The sequence below is a fragment of the Gymnodraco acuticeps genome, unplaced genomic scaffold (genome assembly GCF_902827175.1).
Source record: "Gymnodraco acuticeps unplaced genomic scaffold, fGymAcu1.1, whole genome shotgun sequence".
NCBI classification, from domain to species: Eukaryota; Metazoa; Chordata; class Actinopteri; order Perciformes; family Bathydraconidae; genus Gymnodraco; species Gymnodraco acuticeps.
Window position 1 is genome coordinate 1,659,765 of NW_022991375.1, and position 21,478 is coordinate 1,681,242.

Genomic DNA, 21,478 nt, shown 5'->3' on the forward strand with positions numbered 1-21,478 from the left:
AGACTTATCATTAATCTTAACCTGAGAAGGAACATATCCAATTGTAACAAAATAAAGTCACCGACAGTGCGTATGATTTCAGGTTCCAACATCGACCAAGAATAGACCGTTGTGCCACAAAGCAATCTTCCTTAAAACATTTAATCCAATAGATTTATTCCAAAATATAAAAGCCATATCCCACAAGAGAAAGTGCGTCAGTCCCCTTAAAAAAGCAAACAGAAAACACCAATATTTCATTATTTTTTTATTCAGAGGCATTTGACAAGTGGAGCTGTGTGTGAAGGGGAGGTGAAGGGGCACAATCATGGTTGCAGAGGAGGTGTAGGGAATATCATGCTGAAGTTAGATCACTTCTCCAAAAAAAACTCAGAGACCCAGTCCCTCATCTGTCTTATACCAGGATGTTTCACGTTACACAGCCAAGAAATGCTAACAGAAGAAACTAGCTACCAAATCAGCGAGAGAGTGTAGCATCTGTAAAAGACGAAAGGGAAAGAAAGACAGGACTTGTATCTATTTTTGAAGTCTTACAAATCAGAAAGAAAAGGCAAGGCCCTTTTTTTTTTAACTGTATTTTTTCTCATTTTAACTATTGAATGCAAAATCAAACATGTGATTTGACCTTTCTCACAAAAAAAAACCAAGCAAAAGTTCAAATACATGTAAGCCACACCACCAAAAATAGAAAGCAGAAAGAAATAACCATCGGTTGAGGATTTCAATTAAGTCAAAGAGTACATATAAAACACTGGCAAAGAAAATATTTTTGATCACTTTTTTTTTCTCGATTATTCTCTCAAGTTCTAAAGAGTACATGATTTTAGTTTACGTTTTCATTCATATCTGGGGGGAAGCATGGGGAGGCATAAAGAAGGGGGCGGGGGGCTAAATTCTAACAAATAGAAGAATGCCTCTACTTCAAATACGTGTCTAAAGAGGTAGATCAAAACAAACTGCGAAGAGGGGGGGTGGGGAGGGTGGTTTGGCAGGAAGGAAGCAGGGATTTGGGAGGTGTCGGGATATTTTTAAGTATCACTTGTGCCCCTCAGTTAAGCGTGGTGTTAGGATGGCGCGCCCATTTAGAAAGAAGTGTTCGGGGGGGGGGACTGAGGTATCGGTGCGTGCTGGCGCTCAGTGGGGGCAGGGGGGGTGCCTCGTGCCACAACAACCCCCCACCCCCTCAGCTGAGGTAGACGGCGTTCTACTGTGGAAGCATGGATACACTCGAGCACTTTTACCACAATCAACATATTTACATTCGGCATGAAGAGACAAATGAAATAAATTGTATATTTAAGTTTTGGATTCCTTTCCTCTTTTCTTACCACCCCCCAAAGTCGGGGGTCATTCAGTATTTTGCCTTTTATGGCTTTTTCCCTGTTTGAACAAATCAACATCAAGTTACATTTGTGGGATACAGAGAATGTTTTGTTTAAATCAATTTTCTATAGCTCAAAAAAAAAGAAGAATATGCGTCTATCAGTGAGTCTCCCCCTACCCTCACCATTCAGTGAACAACGTTTACATTGACTTGACGGCCTGGCTACAAGGGCCACTGCGAACTGACAAAGCTTGCTCTATGAAAAAAAACCTAGTCCGGCTTGGACCTTGCTAAGACACCGACATCGAGAAGGTGGCAGATGGTCTGGGAACAAAACAGACGAAAAAACAGACTCTCTGCTGACTGTAGGGCAGCGAGCAGACCCCTAAAGTCCACACTGCCCTGACGACAGCCCTCCTAGGAAGGCAAAAAAGATTTTTTTTTGACAAATTAAAGTACCATTACCAATAACAATGTCAATCCCAAAACTAAACGGCATTGCTGCAATGATGTACGGTTGGCATTATTTGCATGTTGCAGTTGTTTTGTACTTTTTTTCAGAAGATGGTGGACCCTCAGGGGAAAAACTGAGGCAATTTTCTCTCGATACTCCTGTCAGCCGCCAGCTGAGGGGGCGCCAACTCTTGCTCCGGGGCTGCTATGTACAAATAGACTTTATGTACAGGGTCATCTTAAGTCACACATACACATGAACAAAGCCACCTAAAGCATCCGAGTTGAAGGCAAGGTCAGTTGGCAGCTGACCAAATTTTAAATTTTCTTAAAAAAATAAAAATGTTCAAAGACTATCAGCTTTATAAAGTATACAAAATACCACAAAAGCAAAATAAAAAAGAAAGGAACATTTTTTCATATATATATATAATCATTTTCTTTTCTCTTCTGAGGTACTAGATCCTGAGGTAGTTAAGTAAAATGCATATTAAATTGGTTTTCCTGGGCAGCAGCAGTTCGGCACTGTTTTCCCTAAGTGTCAGTCGTGGCGCTGCCCTCACCTCTAAATATATATTCATCTATGTATATAGGTCTATCTATAAAATGCATCCAAATTTATAAAATGCCACTATCATTACTAGGGCAGGACACCCAATATAATCCACCCTTTCAGGGGTCCTGGCCTGAAACAAGAATCTTTCCCCTAAACATGGCCCACCCAATCTGAGCCAACCCTCCCCCAAAATAAACCTTTCTGTTGGTCCAACCAGGACCTTGATAGCAATGCCTTTTCCTTTCCACAGAAAACTGATGAGAAAGCTTCATAAACCAATTAAACACTTAAAAAAAAAACAAATTCAACAAAAATAATCTTGTCAGGTTTGAAGTACCACACCAAGTAGCTGATAGGAGGGGGGGATCCTTATTTCTTCTTTGTGTTTCTAGTGTAAAAAGAGGACAAAAATAATAATATTTTGAACACACCCGTGGGGGAGGAGGAGAGCGGTCGAGGGGTGCGTACGTGTGAGGGCAGGTGACGTCGTTGGGAGCCCTCAGAAGTACATTCTCACAGAGATGCAGAGAAGTGAGGTGGTGGAGATTTGGAGGTGGATCGTCTCTTAGCCACACCTGAAAGTTCATCAAGCAAGACAAGGAGGGGTGGATGTTTGGTTGGGTTCTGATAATCTTTGACCCCTGAGATGAGCGTTACGACCCCTTTTCTTCTTCTCCCCCCGGACTCTGCTTCATCAATCCGTCTGTCGAGTCTTCTGGCAGATTCAGTCACCGTTCCTCCAGGTCCGCTGGAGATCTACTTCCTGCGGGGCTGTGGCGGTTGGCCTCCAGATGTGGGCTTAGGCTGCTGCTGCCTCCTCACCTGGGCCAGGATCTCCTGGATCTTTCTCTGGGCCAGCTACATGACATAAAACATGACGAGATTAGAGCCAAGTTATCACAATAAGAGTTCTTAAAAGAAAGAGATCTGATCATGACATCCTTAGAGGTCTGATGCTCTTCAGAATCAGAAACAGGTTTATTACCAGGTAGGTTTACATTTACGAGGAATTTGACTTGATGTCATGGTGCATACATAAAACATTAACATATTTAAAATAAAGAATATAGTAAAATATAGCAGTATTTACATAGAAATAGAATGGAATAAAATATGGAATACAATTCGGCAGTAATAAAAAAAAGCAAACAGATATTGTGTACATTGTGTGCATTAATGTACACAATGTAATCCGCTGAAGTTGTTTATCTTATATTTAGGAACTCTTCCCTGGTGAAAGAGTTTGAAGTACTTTATGTAAACACTGAATTAACGCACAAAACAAGACAAAACAGAGCGCTCCAAAACACAGAGGCAGCCATCTTGCTTTTTTTCTTTTAGCATGTACGGGATTACAGCTCTTTCAAACAAGTTTAGTAAGACCTTTCTTCAAATGCAGATCTGAAGGAGAACAGTGCCTCTGCGGAATCAGACCTAGGGATTGTTACTTTCTGAAGTACTGTAGATCTTCCAGTTGTGTAGAAAAACCCACCTGGCAAGCAAAGAAGTGTCCGATGATCTTGACGATAACCTGGTCGTTCTCATCAGGCGTCTGGTCCCTTGGCACCACCACCTCTGCACAGGTCAGGTTCTGCAGCTCGTTCACCTGCAGCCACAAAGGGATAACATAATTGTGACTGAACACTTAAATGTAGTGCCTAGTTTAGCTTTGTCAGCTGCTGGCTTGGGTTTGTACAGCTAGTTTAACCACTAATGAGTTTGAGCCCTTTCTTACCGTTTTTCCACCCTTCCCGATGACGCGTCCAGCAGCAAAGGAAGGGACCTTGATGTGAGCCTCCAGCTTCACCTCTTCTTTGGGTCCAAAGAAATTCTCTTCCTTCAGCTTGCCGAAGATGCGACATTGAGCCTGCAACCAGAAAAACACAGATTACTCATGCTGCATTTATGAAAAGGGGACATTTTTACAGAATAAAGAAAGCCCTAGAATATGCTCAAGACTGTCTCTCCAGAGGCAGAAACATACTAATAAAAAAGCCATAAAGGCTACAAGAACATCATGTCTGCAGAAGTCAAACAGCTGCTCACATAAAATGTAGCTATGCGTCTCAACTCTTTATAACTACTTTGAGGGTTTTATGTGTTTTTATGGATGTGAAGAGGTACCTTAAACTGAGCCTCTGGTGTTCCGATGATGATGACAACCCGCTGTATGGAGTCCTTCTCTTCTGCAGGGGCAATCTGAAGAGGACGAACAGTCGGCAATAAATACAAAAACCAGCAACCTTCACTTATGTTTCCTATCAGTAAAAAGGGACAACAGGTAGACCGCAGTCATCGACACATCACTGAGATTACAAACTTCACTTCCTGTCCAACACTCACCTTGATTGAGGCTCCGGCAAAGTGTGACAGCTGTTTGATGTGTTGACCCTGTTTTCCAATTATGGCTCCCACAGCGAGTGCAGGGATGAACAGGTGAACGGTCTCCGACTCCGGTTGTCCCTGCTGGGAAAATCAACACTTTATTACAACTGTGATCACCTGCAGACAACCAACTTCAGCAATGCAGACAGTGGATCCAGCAAAAGCTTTTCAGTTGGGTTTTTCTTCCTACGACGATTAAACCCAGTGGGAATTTGTTTTCCTCTTCTTACTTTGTTAATGTTTATTTGTTATCCAAAGCCACAATCCTAATAAGCAACATGCATAATACTAAAAAAAAAAAAAACAGTGTTCATGTTTAGTTGGAGAAGATGTATTGAAGGAAGCGTGGTTGCAAACTGCTACATCACACATGTTTAAAGTGTGTGATTGACTGGAGATCTGGTGTACATCGACTAGGTGGGACAACAAGTAGCACTGTTGACTTTGGATCAAGGCCAATATTCTGTTCAATCTGTCAGCTGGGGGTACTATAACAATTTCTTTTGGCAGCCTCTAAATCTGGAGATGGGCTTTTACTGCCGAGGAAGTTCTGTTTGAAAGACATTCACCTTCCTACAAAAGTGCAAATGCAGCATCATTTGCAGAAATAACACTGTAGAACATTTAAAATATGGCTAGAAGCCAATATGCTTTTGCCCTCCAGGATTTGTTTCCCTAAGCACACAGATCAGGGTCTACCTAAGAAAGGTCAAAGATCAAGGGGCAGAAGAATAACTTCTAATCCCGCAGCGAGCAGCCACAAGCCGTGCAAAGCACTTTGGGACGGGGGACTTACAGAAAAGGGCTGGCTGCTCGCAGAGAGCATAGGAGCCCAAAATGTCCCCTCGCCACCATAAGGACTGCACTAAAGGAAACAAAGCAACATGAGGTAGAGTTGCTACAGACTAAATATAACGTTTTTTTTACAACCCTCACCCAAAAGCTGCGGAATACAGTTTGTGTACACAGCGATTTCTTGGTTTTTAATGTACGTTTTTAGGATATACTAGATGTGAAAAGAATCAATCAATCAATCAATGTTTATTTATATAGCCCAATATCACAAATGTTACATTTGTCTCAGTGGACTTTACAGTTTGTACAAAATATCAGTATGACAATACGACACCCTCTGTCCTTAGACCCTCACATCGTACAAGGAAAAACTTCCGAAGAAAACCCACAGTTTAAAGGGGAAAATGGGAGAAACCTCAGGGAGAGCAACAGAGGAGGGATCCCTCTCCCAGGACGGACAGACGTGCAATAGATGCCGTGTGTAAATTGAAAAGATATAAAAGAAGACCGTCACTTACTCCATAGGCTGATCCACCGTGGGCTCCATGAGGCGGCATCCCGGACATGGAGGGGCCCATGCCTGGCGCTCCGCTGGGGAACAAACCCAGAGCGTTCAGATTCAAGCCTGGAATCAGGTTGGACTGCAGCTGGAGAGAAATGGGAACAGATCCATTAATGCAACGCACATCAAGGTTTGTATGCTTGCTCAGACACAAGTTTAACAGACAAGTCAAGACTTCAGATCAGAGTTAAAAAGATAAATATCAATCTCAGAGGAACATCTGCTTCATTTGAACATGTATGTTTATTAACCCAGATTTCAGACTATCCACCCAGGCTCTTGAAGCATTATTTGTACCGCATTGTTAAAAGTTTCCTTTTTCCAATGGACTGCATTTTAGCATCAAAATTCTTTGCATTGATTGAACATTTTTGCCAATCGAGCCCAATTAAAATGCCCAGCCAATCCAAGAAATACGGTCATGAGAAATTGAAAACTCCCAAATTAAAGTGTGAATATGACAGGATAATACAGGATATGAAAATGCTGCTATGGCTATTCCAGATAACTGATGTGCATGTTCCGAATTTCCTTCCTAAAAAACACATTTTCTGGTTTCCTGTTTTTATTACTTCATATTGAAATGTTCCGTTAGAAATCAAGTTGTTCACACATCTCCCACTTGAAGGAAATAGAGTTTCGATATCAATAAAAATGCTTACGTTCATAGCGGCCATGTCACTCTCATACGATTCCATGATCTTCGTCATCAACTCCTCTAGAGCTTTGTTGCTCTCCTTGAGGGTGCCGTTTATCGTGATGGTCCTCTCTAGGTTGTACACGGTCAGGTCAAGGAGACTGGAAAGAAGAATGGAGGGAAGTGTGAGGGGATATATTATGTGAGTGTCTAAATGACACTAAAGCATATACATGTCAATACAAAAGTGAACTTACGCAGAGATTGTGATCTTGGTCCCGGTATCCTGCTCGATTTTCTTCAGGTTGCGTCCTTCCTTTCCAATTAATCTTCCTACAAAGTTGTTGTGTGCAAGTATCTTCAGTGGGATCGCCTCAGTACTGCAAGACACAGATGGGATGTTAAGTTAAAATGAGAACCTTAAACACAACATCCAGATCAGCCCTCTCCTACCAATATAATTTTGTCTGCATGCATTTCATTCATCATAAACGAGCTGAAGAAGTTCTTAGAAAGTATCTATCTTTCAACATGTGACTTTATTACCAGACACAACTGTTAGAGTACTTTTTAATATTGTCATGTGAGAAAAAAAAGGTAATTTAAAGAGCGGACAATTATATCAGGTGTGTTTAACAAAATAACCACTTTAAGTCTTTTACAATTATTTATGTGACATACAAAATTATAAGAACCTTTGCAAATATTTTGCATTTCATTTGTATTTGGGGGAAACTCACAACTTTGTGTCGACAGCTTCCTTCTGCATGATCTCCATGATGGTCATACAAGCGTTCAAACAGCCTTCAGGAGTGGAGTGAATAGTGATGGGCTTCTCTGCAGCACCTGCATTTTCTTTCCTGTGGATGTCAATCCTGGAGTACAGACAAGACACATTTGTTAAGCACCTTTTCAACAACAAGATAGGACATGAATGCATTTAGATAAGTTCAAATTCAAACAACCATATTGATTAAACAATGAAAAACTAAAGATTAAAAGACAATAAAACAAAACAAATGAAGGGCGCAGCGTTAGATATGAATAAATTGTCCTAAATTATACAAAGAAAGAAAGCAAAAAGTGCAGAACATTCTTGAAGAAATTATGTAAACTAAGCCATATTTTAACTACAGCAAAACATTAATTTACCATCTGTGCACAATAATCCAACTCCCATGTTTCAACAGTTATATTTGAGCAAAAAGGCATGCGTTCAGGAAGTCTTGAGCTTTCTCCAAAACACAAACAATCAACATGTTAATTGATGTTTTGAAGAAGAGTTGTTGTTTTTTAATGTGGCACCCTCCCATTCACTTGAACTCATCAATACTGTGTTTGGTTTTCCTTTCACTCTGGAGGAATGCAAAGCAATGTTATTTCCTAAATTCAAGGTAAAAAGGAGTAAGATATAAAGGATCATTCTTGTGGTGAAGTATTCCTATAACGCTGGAAATCAACGGTACAGAAATGTGACCATACACAGCTACCTGCTCCAGTATAACTCCTGACATTTGGGTACGTACTTTGAGTGGGTCTGTTTGGTGATGTTGCGGATAGTGGCACCTTCCTTGCCGATAATGGCCCCAACAAACTGCGTGGGCACCAGCATGCGCAGCGGAATGTCCGACTGCATTTTGGGCCGGGCACCCTGACCTGGAGAGCCGGAACGAGGGGTTCCACGGGCGTTAAAGCCTCTGCGGCCCCTGCCTGAAGCCCCCTCTGCTGCAGCCGTCTCGTCTGGGATGTACGACACTTTCAGGGCAAAGTTCTCCATCATAGATCCATTCAGTTTTTCCATCGCCCTGAAGAGCATAAAGAGATGTCAGTCCAGAAAACTTGTGAACAGGTATGATTTAAAAACACAGAAGGCTTTTAGACAGTCACTGCTATGAATGACTTAGCTGCTAAACTAATTTATGTCGTTATCAATGGGAGTATCCAAGGAGAGGGGACATTTAAAACTAAGCGACAAAGAGGTTCAAGTTTCTTAAAAGCACAGTATACTGATCGGCAGCGGCATCAATTCTAGTGAGCCACTTAATATAGCATTCACACTTCATTTACATCTGCCTCTTCAGCCGCAAGAATTAAGATGTATAGTGAAACCATCAATTGCCTGGAGATGTCTACAACCACTTGTGTATGGATAAACATTGTAGTATGATTTATGTACACCAGGGGGCATCATATGGTTAATTTAACCCCCCTTATTCCTTTCAAACACACCCCCCCTCCACCTATCTTCATTGCGTGTCAAATTAAACTGGACTGTTTTTTGTAAAGAGGAAATCAGGTACACTGCAAGAAGACTGGACCGGGGAGGTGGAAGTCATTTGCAACAAAGAATGCTGGGTAAAGTGAAAAACTTGAGCGGATCCATGTCAGAGACATGAAGACGGATGAGATGGAGGTTAATGATGTTAATACACTGCATGTGCGTGTATGTGTGTATGTGTGTACTCACAGACGGGCCTGGTCCTTCGCTGCATATCGAACGTTGACTACTGCAGTCTCTGTGTCAGTGTTTACTGTGGAGGGCACAGCACAGTCAATCCACAAATTCAGTGATGCAATCTATCAACAGTGGCTACTTCTACATGGCAACACAATTGTTCAAAGGAAATTTGGCTTTAATAAATAAGGCAACTTAAACAAAATTGCATAGCTGTTAAATAACAACTATTCTTGATGCAGTATAAAAAGGTGTTTGAGGCAAGGTAATGGAATAATCTGTTGATGCAATTGCATTGTTTAAACTAAAGTCCGTATTTACCTTGTTCACAGCTCTCCACTGTTCCATACTGAGCAAGCATACCATCCAAGACCTGAAAGAAAATAACCATTATTGCTCAAACATTGAAAGCTTTTGACCTGAACCTGCTGGTGAGCAGAAGCTCATCTGTGGGAACAGTCCATTCATCCTGGAGCTTTATGTTGAGTTACATGGATACATTAAATGGCTTCTTGTGAATGCCTGTCAACCTCAAATTCTTATTTTTCCTCCAAGATTCTTGCATAGTCAAGGTCATGTGTTTAAATGTAGAAAAACATTTCTAAAATAAATAATAATAATTAGGTTCTCAAGCAGACCGCTATTCAACTTGGAAACTTTTGAGACATTTAAAAATATTGGCAAAATTATTCAATCCTTTTAATAAAAAATAAAAAAATCATGCAAGCAAAAAATGTTGCTTTATTGAAAATGATTTCAATAGAAAAACCCAAACACACTGGCCACCTGACTAAATCTGGAAACCACAGGATTTTAATTCATAGATCGTGATCAAATGTGGGCGAGAGGGGGAGCGAGGGTTCCAGGCTAAGCTAAGACATCCAACCATGCTCAGTTTAATCTGAGGCCACACCCCCAAAAGCTCAACCCCACTTTTTAGCCAACAAGGCTACATCCCTGCCCCCTACTCATCCAACCCACCAACCATCCAACCTCCCGCCTCCCTGCCATCTCCGCTGCTTGGCTGCTCCTGAGCCGATACGAGTTCCCTGAAGCCAAGAGTTGCTGGCTAATGACTGGATTGTCTGCCTGTCTGTCTAATAAACCCAGCCAATGGGAATCCAGGCCACTCAGGAAAGGGTGGGGTACATTCCAGCAGGAAGCAGGGGCTGGGGGAGGGGTGCGAGTTCATGCTACACATTCTGTGAATCGGAGCACATGGAAGGGAAGGGGAAACAGTCCAGGCCCACCCACCCACTACAGCCTGTGAACACGCCACTACTCTCGCCACTATTCTCTCGCTGCAGGGCTACACACCATGACCCATTGTCTTATCTACCTGATAAGATACATATAAGGCCTTTGCATCAAAAGACCCAATTATTTTCTGTTGCTCCATTCCTCTTACCCCTCCCCCGCTGAGGCGGAGAAACCTCCATGTCACCTTTTGAAAAAAAGCAAACGGCTCTCTCGCTACATGCTAGGAACATGGGTGGATCTGCAGTTGAGGGACATGCGTAGGCAAAGCGAGACCACCATTACAAAACACTGAGTCTGTCCGTAGCCATTTGATCATACTGAGTGAATCAGGCTGAAATCTAAAGCCATGTATTAACCTTACAATTCAGAACAATTGTGCAATTCAATGAGAACATTCTTAGTAGGCTTGCATAGTCTTTAGGAGGAGAAAATTCAACTGAACGAAACTACAGGCTCACGCCATCACAGCTAAAGCTCTGCAGAGGGAAAGGGGAACAAAAAAAAGTCACGTAAAGCTGTGTTACAGCCACATGAGATTCAACATGGAGGTTGAGTTTGACAAAAATGATTGAGGAAAAAAGAGGTAGTGAAATGTGTCAGTTAGCTTTAAAAGTGCTCAAATTAAAGTCTAGATGAATTTACGTCTGCGTAGTAAATCAGTGTGTACTCAAAGAAGAATTTGTAGCCAACACACACATAATTTTGGATTAAATGTTCATCAATGTAAAGGAAAAATAAATACATTGCAAGGACACACTTCTGTTGCTCAACACCAAGTCAGATTAAGAGGCCACTGCCTTATTGGTGAAACTACACATTTTACAGCAGAATCATTTAATTGATTTAGTTATTTAGTTTGTGCCACATCTTTTTTTCTGTTTACCCTTTAGGAAATACCAAACAAGAGAATTGCCTTTGAGTTTTAACACCGACCTTGAGTGCCAGTGTTACTGCTTAAATTCACTCCTCTGTAAAACATCCAATCAACTCAGAGTTCCATCTATGCACCTGAGCACAGTTTAGCATGATCAATTCAGACATGGTTTGCTGATGAAAAAGTGTGATTTTGCCAAACATTATTCCAAGATAAAGTCAAAACAATATACTCAGCTTTCACAACTATCAGAATTATAATGTATATTGTTTCTTTTTAGCGTTTGGTACCTTGTTTGTAAATGAATGTGCAAACGGACACAAAAAGGGCATTGTATAAAGATGTATTGTTTCTTCAAATGTAAAAGTACTTATTACTGTATTTCTACTTCACCCGTAGAAATACATCACAATATATTATTGGACAACAGACTATTTACTTAAATTAGGATACAGTTAAATCTCAAAACTCAAATTATAATCTTTGGACATGTAATGTTTCTAGCACATCCCTGATTGGATACAAATTGTAAAGCTACACAAATATATCAAATCACTTAATTTCCAGACTAATGTCTTGAACAAAACACACTAAAGAACCACATAGTACACTAAATTGATCATTTAAAAAAAAAAGAAATATCTCTTTGCACCATGTTAGGATTAACACACAGTATCCACAGGGCCAAGTCAAACCCCCCCGTTGTGTGAAATGTTTCACAACGCCACAGACAATACACTTGGTTTATTTTTATTTCATTACCAGAAGTGTTTTTTGCAAAAAAAAGACAGTGAAGAGGCATTCACTTTCAAACTAGCACATGTGACCATAACAGCACAATTAAGTCCTGTTTGCCATTTTAAGAACATCTGATCCTGTGTATATTAATAATTCAAAAACAATAAGCTCTTTCAAAATGCTTTAAGAAACACGCCTAGTAGGTTGCAAACACATTCAGCAATACAACACTACTAAGATCATGTAACTGCTTAAAGTTTCCTCGTGTGCCTGACTCAGCCAAACCCTCGAGACCTTACTCTTTTAATTCTTCAAATAGTTTGTTCAGTAATGCCAAGCTCCTGTGTAGCAAACATTGTATAACTTCAACCTTTAGAAATCACTATTTGAAGTCATTTCTGCTTTATCAAATCACAGTTCCACCGACTGGTTGGTGCGTTAGGCCTGACCTTACAGCTTTGTTCAAATAATTATAAAGAACATGCTTAATTGAAACCCAAAAGGTAAGCAAGGTGACTCCAGAGTCCACTAAATGCCCAATAATACCCCGCCCTGGAACAGTTAACAGCCTGTTAGCACTCACCTCCCACTGCATGTGAGGCGGGATGTTCCTGATCTGCATCTTACAGCTCCTGGAGAGAGGACAAGGGAGGAAGACGGTGGGGGATGGATGAAGGGGGAGGGAGATAAATTGATGGGAAAAGAGAGATGGGAGAGAGTTTCAGTTAGTAGCCGACAATACCAAGAGCACAATGAAAAAATAAGGCATTTTAATTGAAAACAAAAAAGGACTTCATTCACTCCATCGAGCAAGAAAGACCAAGATGGAGGAGCAGCAGATACAACCTCTGCTTTAATATCATTCCCCACCCAGCAGGTGCAATGAGACACACTGGGTAAAGCGTGAGAGGAAGTGATGGAGAAAAAAAGGGCAAAGGGGCGATTTGGAATCTCAACTGGGTGGCCTAAAATGTAAACCTTTTTTTTTTTTAACCCATACCACACACTTTGTCCTAAATCACAGATTGTGTCACACAAAGTGCGAAAGACGAGATGTGAAAGCAGGCATAAAGGTGAGAGCAGAGAGGAATACGATTCAAGTGGCAAGAGAAAGATGCATCTGAAGGTTGTGTATTTGCAATTTTGTCAATCATTTGCTCTATAGCATTGCATGATGAGGTTTCAACCGGTGCAATTCCCAACCCCACTCCCAACTACAACATACACTGATCAAGGAGTATCAGCTGCTGTAAAAAAAAAAGCGTCACACTCAATGGCAAGAATCAAAATTGCGTGCTTGTTCTTAGAGACTGTGAATACAACAGAAGCAAGTGGAAACCAGTATTAACAAAAAGGTGCTGGTGTGCCCTGTCACTAGAATCAAACTAGGACAAAAATCCCAGATTCATCCTGTTAGCTTGAAGGTTCCCAAATGTAGTTACAAATTGTGGAAAGCATCATGAGTATACTGGGTAAATGTGGAGGTCACGCAGACAAGGAACTTCTGGATCAATGAGTCAGAGTTTTACAAATGTGAGAAAAGCCCTGGCCACTCCAAAGTCCGCTGCATGTGGATACGAACAGATCTAAAGGAACAAAATGTACATATGGCTGGGAGGTGAAGCATGAACACACACAGTGGAATCACAAATCCTGACCCCATCCCATTTTCACACCAGCCTTACCGCTCACAACACATGGACCTCATACATATGCATCTAATTTAAACTACTTTGTGTGTGGACATCTGTGTAAAAACTTTTTTCTTTCTTTTCTCTAAAAAATATAAAAATAATCACCGAGCTCATCTTGTAAAAACAGCTCCACCGTTACTGGTTGTTTTCTAATCTGCTGGTGAGAAATTACACCATGCAGCATTTTTAAAATGTCTCCTAAGTGAATGAACTCATAAAAAAAAGGGGTGCATAAGAGTTGCATCTTTTGTTATTTTCCATAAAATATAACTAAGCTGTTAAAAAAAGACTTAAATGCAGCTCATCCTGTACAAACAGCTCTGCCGCTATTGGTTGTTTTCTAATCTGCTGGTGAAAAAAATACACCATGCAGCATTTTAAAGCAATTTATTTAAAACTCACACAAGGACATCTACGCAGTAAAAGCATACTGCACATGTGCAACAGGGGCCGCAGTAGTTTACATTCCTCAGTTTAGCTCTAAGACCTCAATCAAGCCAGCAGAAGTTCAACAAACATATTTATGTTTGAGACATTAGGAAACTACTTTATTCTTAATGGGCAAATTGTATAGAAAATTCCCAAATAACTTCCAAGAGGAATTCCAGCCCTTTCCGGCCCACTGTGCCATTCCTGGCTGATCCGGCCCCCTCTCCCCACACATTCTGTATGCTCTGCATTGCGGTGGGAACGCCATGCGAAATGTGCAAATGCACCGAGCACTTCCACTCGGATTAACCTATAGCTCCACACACACAGAAGAAGTCAGCCAGGGTATAGGGTGGGTGGGTGGGGGTTGGTATACATTCCCTAGTCCAAGCCTTTGATTTGGGGAGGGGGAGGTGTGTGTGAGTGGGGTGTGGTGTTTGTGAGGGTGGGGGGGGGGACTAGCCCTGTTTCAGGCAAGGGTAACAAGGGCCCTCTCTGCCCTGTGGGGGTGGGGCCCTGTTACCATGGACACGGACAAGTCCACTGACAGGAACATGTAGCGCGGGTTAAAAGTGGGAGGGGGAGGGACAGGAGTGACTAGGGTTGGCTCGTCATGTGATTGCCAGGAGGAGGCCGGACTCCTTATTTACTTTTTAAAATGTACCAATATTCCTTAGCCGCTCAGCTCAAGCCTGCAGGGTGGACGTAATACACACAAATAGGTGTATTAAAACACATAAGCATGGAGCCATTTAAGACAAGAGCATTCACAATGAGACTGCATCACACCTGTATTCATTTCCAAAAGCTCACTGAAGCACTCAACACTATCTGGTTTGGGACCTGTGCTCGACGCCCATCCACAGCTATCAACTATTCAGTATGCAGAGGTTCTGAATGACTGAACTCCACAGCCTGGTTTCCGCTGCCTTCTCACAGGCCTTATATGCACACTGACCCAATAAGCTAAATTCAACATTTGGATAGATTGGCTATTCCCACAGATGAGTTGAATAACAATTAGAAATTAATCAACTTCTGCAAACACTAATACACAATTGTGACTACTACCTACATCAAACCATTTTATATACACGCAAGACGAAGCAAAAGCACAATGTCATTCTGATTTGACCTTGCAAGAGGAAGAGTCTTTTCTTGCAGTCTGGGTAAAACAAGGGGCCACATTCATAATTCTCTGGCACCCCAAGTCTCCGTCCTAAATCCCTGTTTCTGCAGGTGGGGCCCCACTGTGACCCCATGACCTGATATTCTTGATATAAGAGCCAGGAGCCTTTTCTACAAACAGCACTGATACGATCTACACTATTGACTACATTTATGGAGTTTTTTTGTATAAATAAAAAATATATATAACAGCTGTTACTTTACCCCACTCACTGAGGACATTAGCTACACTAACTACACTATACTGTTCTTAAATAAAGCATAAAGTTATTCACCTATGGATAAAGTAGGTTAAATAACATGTTCCCCTCTCTTTGGGGCCACTCTTCACGCCATGCCATTTCCTTTCCTTCATGTGCATGTGGGGATGAGAAAGATTTTTTTTATTTATCCAACAAGGGGAGCATAATCTGACTGAGGAAGTGTTCAAAATATGACACTTCTGCAACTTGTTTTGCTACCAATTAATTAAATAAAACATTTAGTGGTCAATGATAGACTGTTAGCCAGAATAAATACATATGGCCCAGTTGCTTGCATTAACAAGCCGTTTAATATACTTGTAAAAAGCTGAATCAAAAGTGAAACTATAAACAGGTCCCTTTAAACAGTTTTACCTGAAATGTAAATACACCTGGATGATTCTGATTGATCCTTGGTTTCTTATTCTACCTGTACATGCTTTCTGGGTAAAAATTAAATTAAAGTTCAAGAAATTGTCAGGAAAATGTGGGTGTCCACTTTAAATGCCAAATACAAAAAACAGAGCCAAGTACAGCACATTTTCACAACAAAATATAAATGTCTATAAGACAGCTGAAATATTTAATAACTATAATACTACTAACACTATGCAATGCTGGACAATATTTTTAAATTAACTGAATTATGTTGGATTAAACTGCTAATACACAGATTTCCTGAAGTCACTATTGAATGCAGCAGCATATGTTTTTGCTAGTGAACTGGACATATTTTTATTGGGGGTTTTGGCCACGTTCATGACAAATTTAAAAGGAATGCACATCCAAATGTTTGATTACATGTTGCATTATTACCCATGTGAAACGCCACACTGCTCAGCATGTCATTCTACACATTTCTATCTTCACGAGCCCCCTTCATCTGTCTGCTGCAGCACTTCCCCTTGCTGAAAGGTTCAAAGGTTAAGCCATTGCGATTGGCCGAGTCCCCATTTAATATTTGCAGGTTGGAATGCAAAGAGGGGCCCCAGTGTCCAAGTGTGTAGCCCAAACTCAGAATACTGTTCCCATTGACTACTGCTATGTTCCATGTTGTAAAGGGAGGGCACGTTTTACTTTTTAAAGTGTGGCTGAAACTCGACTCTGCTGCTGCCATAGCCACCACAGCAGGCACTAAAAAGACAGAGCAACGTCACCAGTTTTTTCGTTATCTGGAAAATGTGTCTCAAGATTTGACGCAAAATTCTCATTTAGCTTACCTGGTTTAATTATTCAAGGCACCATTTAAACCAGCAGCCTACACAGTGGCCAGGAGCTTGTAGGTGGACATTTTTTTGAAAAATATATAAATCTCTGCCATGTCCTTTTTCACCTCAAGGTACTTTCTATATCAAATCAACATAACAGTCCACAACCCTACGTGTTTCCTCCTCGCCTTTCTGATTTCAAAACGTGACGTTGCGTAAAACAGCAAATCACAATTACACTTGAAAAAGCGACTTAACCATGCATATTACCTGTAACACCTTTCAGAAAACATTACACCAATTACCAAGTGAGAGACGTTTTAATTGAAATCAAAATAATGATTAATTATGGCGTCACCACCTAAAAACACGCATACAATGCCAACATGCCTCAGTATTTTACGTCCTCGGCACATTACGTAGACCCTTCACGGAAATACATTTATATTTCACTTTTTAGGTAATAGAGACAGAGACGACTGACCAAGAGTGGCTACTGGGCTCTAACTCTGAAACTAAGGTTTTCCGTGACTTGTGCCCCAAACCTCCCATTCCACTCGCGTTTGGGAGTCCATCTCATGCAACAGCAGCACAATGTGCAGAGGAGGGCGGAAGCGCAGGGCAGGCAGGGAGAATGACGGGCAGATCCTTCCCAAATGGACGACTCCACAAGGCCTGTGCGCCTCAAACACAGCCTGCACACACATTTCGACCCTGCACATTCAGGCTTTTAACTAATCGCCCCGAAGTTGGAGCTCAAACAATACAAAGTACTGAACATACAATATGTGCGAGCGAGAGAATATAGGCTGGTTAAAACCTTAATGCACGACGGTTTTAGGAGCACTCCACAGTCATGGCGAAAGGAGGAAGTACACCACCATACGCCCCTTTCATTTGACCCCAGAGCATTCAGGGGGGGGGGAACAAAACACACCTTATTTAATCAACATTTAAAAAAAATACTGAATTGAAATTGCACAGCAATGTAAACACACATTTCGGAAAAATACAAAAAAAAGGCTCATTGAAGAATAGGATAATTGGGAGGACAAACAACTGCAGCTCCCACGAGTTGAACCAAAAAGCAGTAGGCTATATTGTAAAAACGACCTACCTTTGACTTTTAGGGACCGAGATCGCCACTTCGAGAACTTTCCCAAAGAGTTCTTCATTACCTAAAAAAACAAAAAGACACAACTATTAGTGTCATTAATCATTTGACCTCCTGAACAACAGGCCTCCTCTCCTGCTCGTGGAAATGCATTCAGGAGTATTTTTGCTACTCGTTTTGGGTAGTGTACTTAAATCTAAACATGCATATGTACACAATGTATAATTCAAGTACAATTTGAAACTAGCAACACAAAAGGCAAAAAAATGTGCGAGCCACTACACGAACCAGCTAATACGTACAATTATATGAGTTTCTTAATTCTTACGTGTTCTGTTGTGAGTAGGCCTTACTATAATTTAATAACAAACCATGAGACGAAGTGAATTATTTACAAAAGCAGATAGTCGTTTGGCTCAGTTAGTTGGCCTACATTTGACCAACACAATTAAACCACCTGGTGTGTCAGCATGGGCGAAATGGCTTCACAATGTAGCAAGTTGTGGCCACAAGAGAAGGCCTATAGTTTGGAACCTGGACGTGTATGTGAGTTCAAATTGAAGCTTATAAAAAGCAGCAACACACTACGGCTTTTGTTCACAATCGTGCCAAAGTGAGCCGTTAGATAAAGCCCACAATGAGGTTCACTACACGGCGTCCACAGCCCGCTGCCTGAACGCCACACACAACAGGAAAGCAACGGTATTTCTTTCTTATCCCCCATAATTGGGTTTACTCAGTTTATCAAGTAACACTCGTTTAAATTACAAGTGCATAATTTCACTCGAACCCATGGCAGCTATTTTTTTCTGAACCCACAGTGTCAAAAGGCCAAGTAAAGGTTGTGCGAGAGAAAGAAATGGTTGCATACACCCCCACCCCACAGGACTCAAGTAAAAGCAATCTTCACGCAATTGCAGCAGTTGAGTGAGTCTTTCGAATCACCACTTTTTTACAATTTTATTTAACCAACATTTCTCACCTGATATCCTTTCGATGGCCAGGTTTGCTGCTTTCTCGTCCGGGCAATCCACAAATGCATAGCCAGTTTTGACAAGAAACGGACCACTGTGCGGGATCTTCAAACGCTCAAAGATAGTTTCTAAGTCCTCCTCGCTCGCCTCAGCGCTCACGTTGCCAATGTATAGCTTATTCATGTTTTGCGCCGAAAAAGGGACAATCTTTACGCTGAGGGAGAGATAGATGTTTGCTCTCACGGATGTGCAGTGTTTGGAGTAGCCTAAATCGCCGATACTACTACGGAGAGGCTGTGGCGTGCTTCCCGGTCGTTCAAGCCACAGATAGATTTAAACTGGCAGCCTCACTGTGCGTTCGCTCTCGCTCTCCCTCGCCCCTCTGTCTCTATCGCGCAATAAATAAATGCTCAATTATTAATCTCGTGTCTCCAAACGATGGCGCGTTGGGTGAAAAGGAGGAGAAACTACTTTGTGTCTTCCTCCAAACCCCTTGGCAAAGAGACAGAGAATGTCACACACGGTAAGGCTGGCGCCCGCCTCTAAGTCTAGATCCTAGAATAAGAAGAAGAAGAAGAAGAAGGGGGTGAAAAAAATCCTCCGCTATTCCGGCTTTTTTGAATGAGCCACGTGTTCAAACTACAAATCAGCCCACACGTGAGGAATCCCAATTGCTCAATTAAGTGTTTGGGATTGGGAAAAATTGCACGGGAATCTGGGGTGGGGACAGCAGAGGGGAGTGGATAAAAAAGGAGGGGAAGAGTGGATTGGTGTTGGGGAAAAAACCTGGCGAGCTATGTGCGTAAAGGGATTCCGTGAGAACCCAGTGTATCTTTACTAGAATCACATTCGTGTGCCTTTCTCTGCAAACACTCGGTTCTTATTGGTCGGCGGAGGAATAGTAAAACGGCAATGCGCTCATGCAGGCCCACGCTGATATTGCTGGGGCTTGTGCGCACGGCTGTGCTAAGTGCGCTGTACTGATGACACAAGAGCAGGAAAAGGGGGTGGGGCCAGTCATAAATGATGTTGCACTATATTGTTAAATTGAAAGCTGGGCACATTTAATTTTAAGAAACTTGACTAGGGAGGGCCCTGCGCCCCTCCTCGGGCCTCCGCGCAATATGTGAATGACACGTAGGCTACTACTATCCACATGACGGCATCCATCTTCTCCAACTAGAGTGGAGCCATGCCCTCCCTGATCCACAACTCAAAGTCCAATTGCAGGCCCGATTTTCCCGTGGCCACACAAAATAAATCAAGGGGGGTGTCTTTGGGCGAGATGAGTGCTTCCCCCCCCCCCCACACATTTGTTTTATCCAACTTTCAGACCGTTTGGCACAACGAGGAGGCGTTGGCCATGCGGGCCGAATGCACATGGCGAATCCTCTCGGCTATACCTCCGGCATGGATCTACATTCACTGAGAGAGGGAGGGGTCTACTACACCAAAGTGTCCCTAGCGTCCTATGTAACGTAACGCACAGCCCAATTCAATAACGTGGGAATCCATGTCAGAAATAGTACCCTAGTGTTCATAAAATCTTTTGTAAATCTCAGGCGAAGGCCGATAGATTACGCATAGGTCACTCAGCAAGAAAAGTGCCACATTTACAGGATAAATGTGCAGCTGAATCCGTACCTGTTGATGACACAAATGTCGTTACGCTGTCCAAGCAAAATTGCCTTCAATTTTGCAACACCAAGGACCAGACAAAAAAAATAAGCTTACAATTTCGTGTTCATCAAATCTTCCGAATTAAAGATCTGGCGTAGACTTTTTACAGTATCTAACTATGTATCTATCTTCACTCGAAGACAGTTTAAAAGGTACACAAATAAAACTAGGGCAGTCTGATACAACCGTCCTTCAAAAAAACATTTGCTTTAATAGTTAGTTTCGAGGTTGCATTATACTTAGATCATTATGTGAACTCAATCCAAACATATTCAGACTAAGGCTTTAGGCTACATAACAGTTTAGGTATGCTTAACACACAGAGCACGTGTCAGTATAATTTATGAGGTGTATCATCATGTGTGTTTATAATTTAGTTCCTGTAATTAGTTATCACAAATTAGTCATTAATAGCAAATCAAGAACTACATTGGAATTGTAGCCAGAAAGAAACTAAAAACTATATTATCATATTAGTATTTTCTGGTATTCATTGCAACCTACATATATCATTGGCTAACAGAGGTGGGAGAAGTACTCAGATCTTGTATTTAAGTATAGCCAGAAGTACCAGAGTGTAGGAGTACTCTGTTACAAGTAAAAGTCCTGCATTCAAAATGTTACTACAGAAAGTATTATCATCACAATATGCTTAAAGTAAAAAATACTCATTATGCAATTAGCCCTTTTCAGAATAATATCATATGTTTTGATTATAAATATTGATGTATTATCAAAGCTGGTAAAGGTGCAGCTAGTTTTAATCACTTTGTATACTGCAGGGTGGCTTGTGAATTTACTCCAGGTGTAACCAACATATTATATAACTGTTGATTATATTTCACATCATTAATACAAATCTGTAAAGTAACTAAATATTAAATAAACGTAGTTGAATAAAAGTACACGA

The 21,478-nt window shown here is 41.4% G+C and overlaps 1 protein-coding gene across 3 annotated transcripts; it reads right to left on the reverse strand.

Annotated features, from left to right (window-relative positions):
* Nucleotides 1–232: 232 nt before the first annotated feature.
* Nucleotides 233–19,712, reverse strand: igf2bp3 (insulin-like growth factor 2 mRNA binding protein 3). 3 transcript variants are annotated; one of them, XM_034240794.1, is made up of 16 exons: nt 18,897–19,712; nt 17,918–17,978; nt 12,623–12,671; nt 9,489–9,540; nt 9,180–9,243; nt 8,239–8,517; nt 7,453–7,587; nt 6,970–7,092; nt 6,738–6,873; nt 6,032–6,160; nt 5,515–5,583; nt 4,677–4,796; nt 4,458–4,532; nt 4,069–4,200; nt 3,826–3,939; nt 233–3,191 (listed from the first exon to the last, which is right to left on the reverse strand). In XM_034240794.1, the coding sequence occupies exons 1-16, from the start codon at nt 19,069–19,071 to the stop codon at nt 3,090–3,092; spliced, it is 1,815 nt and encodes a 604-aa protein (XP_034096685.1). In that variant the 5' UTR covers nt 19,072–19,712; the 3' UTR covers nt 233–3,089. The 3 variants fall into 3 exon arrangements, with proteins under 3 accessions (XP_034096685.1, XP_034096687.1, XP_034096686.1); XM_034240796.1 differs by lacking the exon at nt 5,515–5,583 and having other exon boundaries at nt 18,897–19,711; XM_034240795.1 differs by lacking the exon at nt 5,515–5,583 and having other exon boundaries at nt 4,677–4,799; nt 18,897–19,709.
* Nucleotides 19,713–21,478: the final 1,766 nt, after the last annotated feature.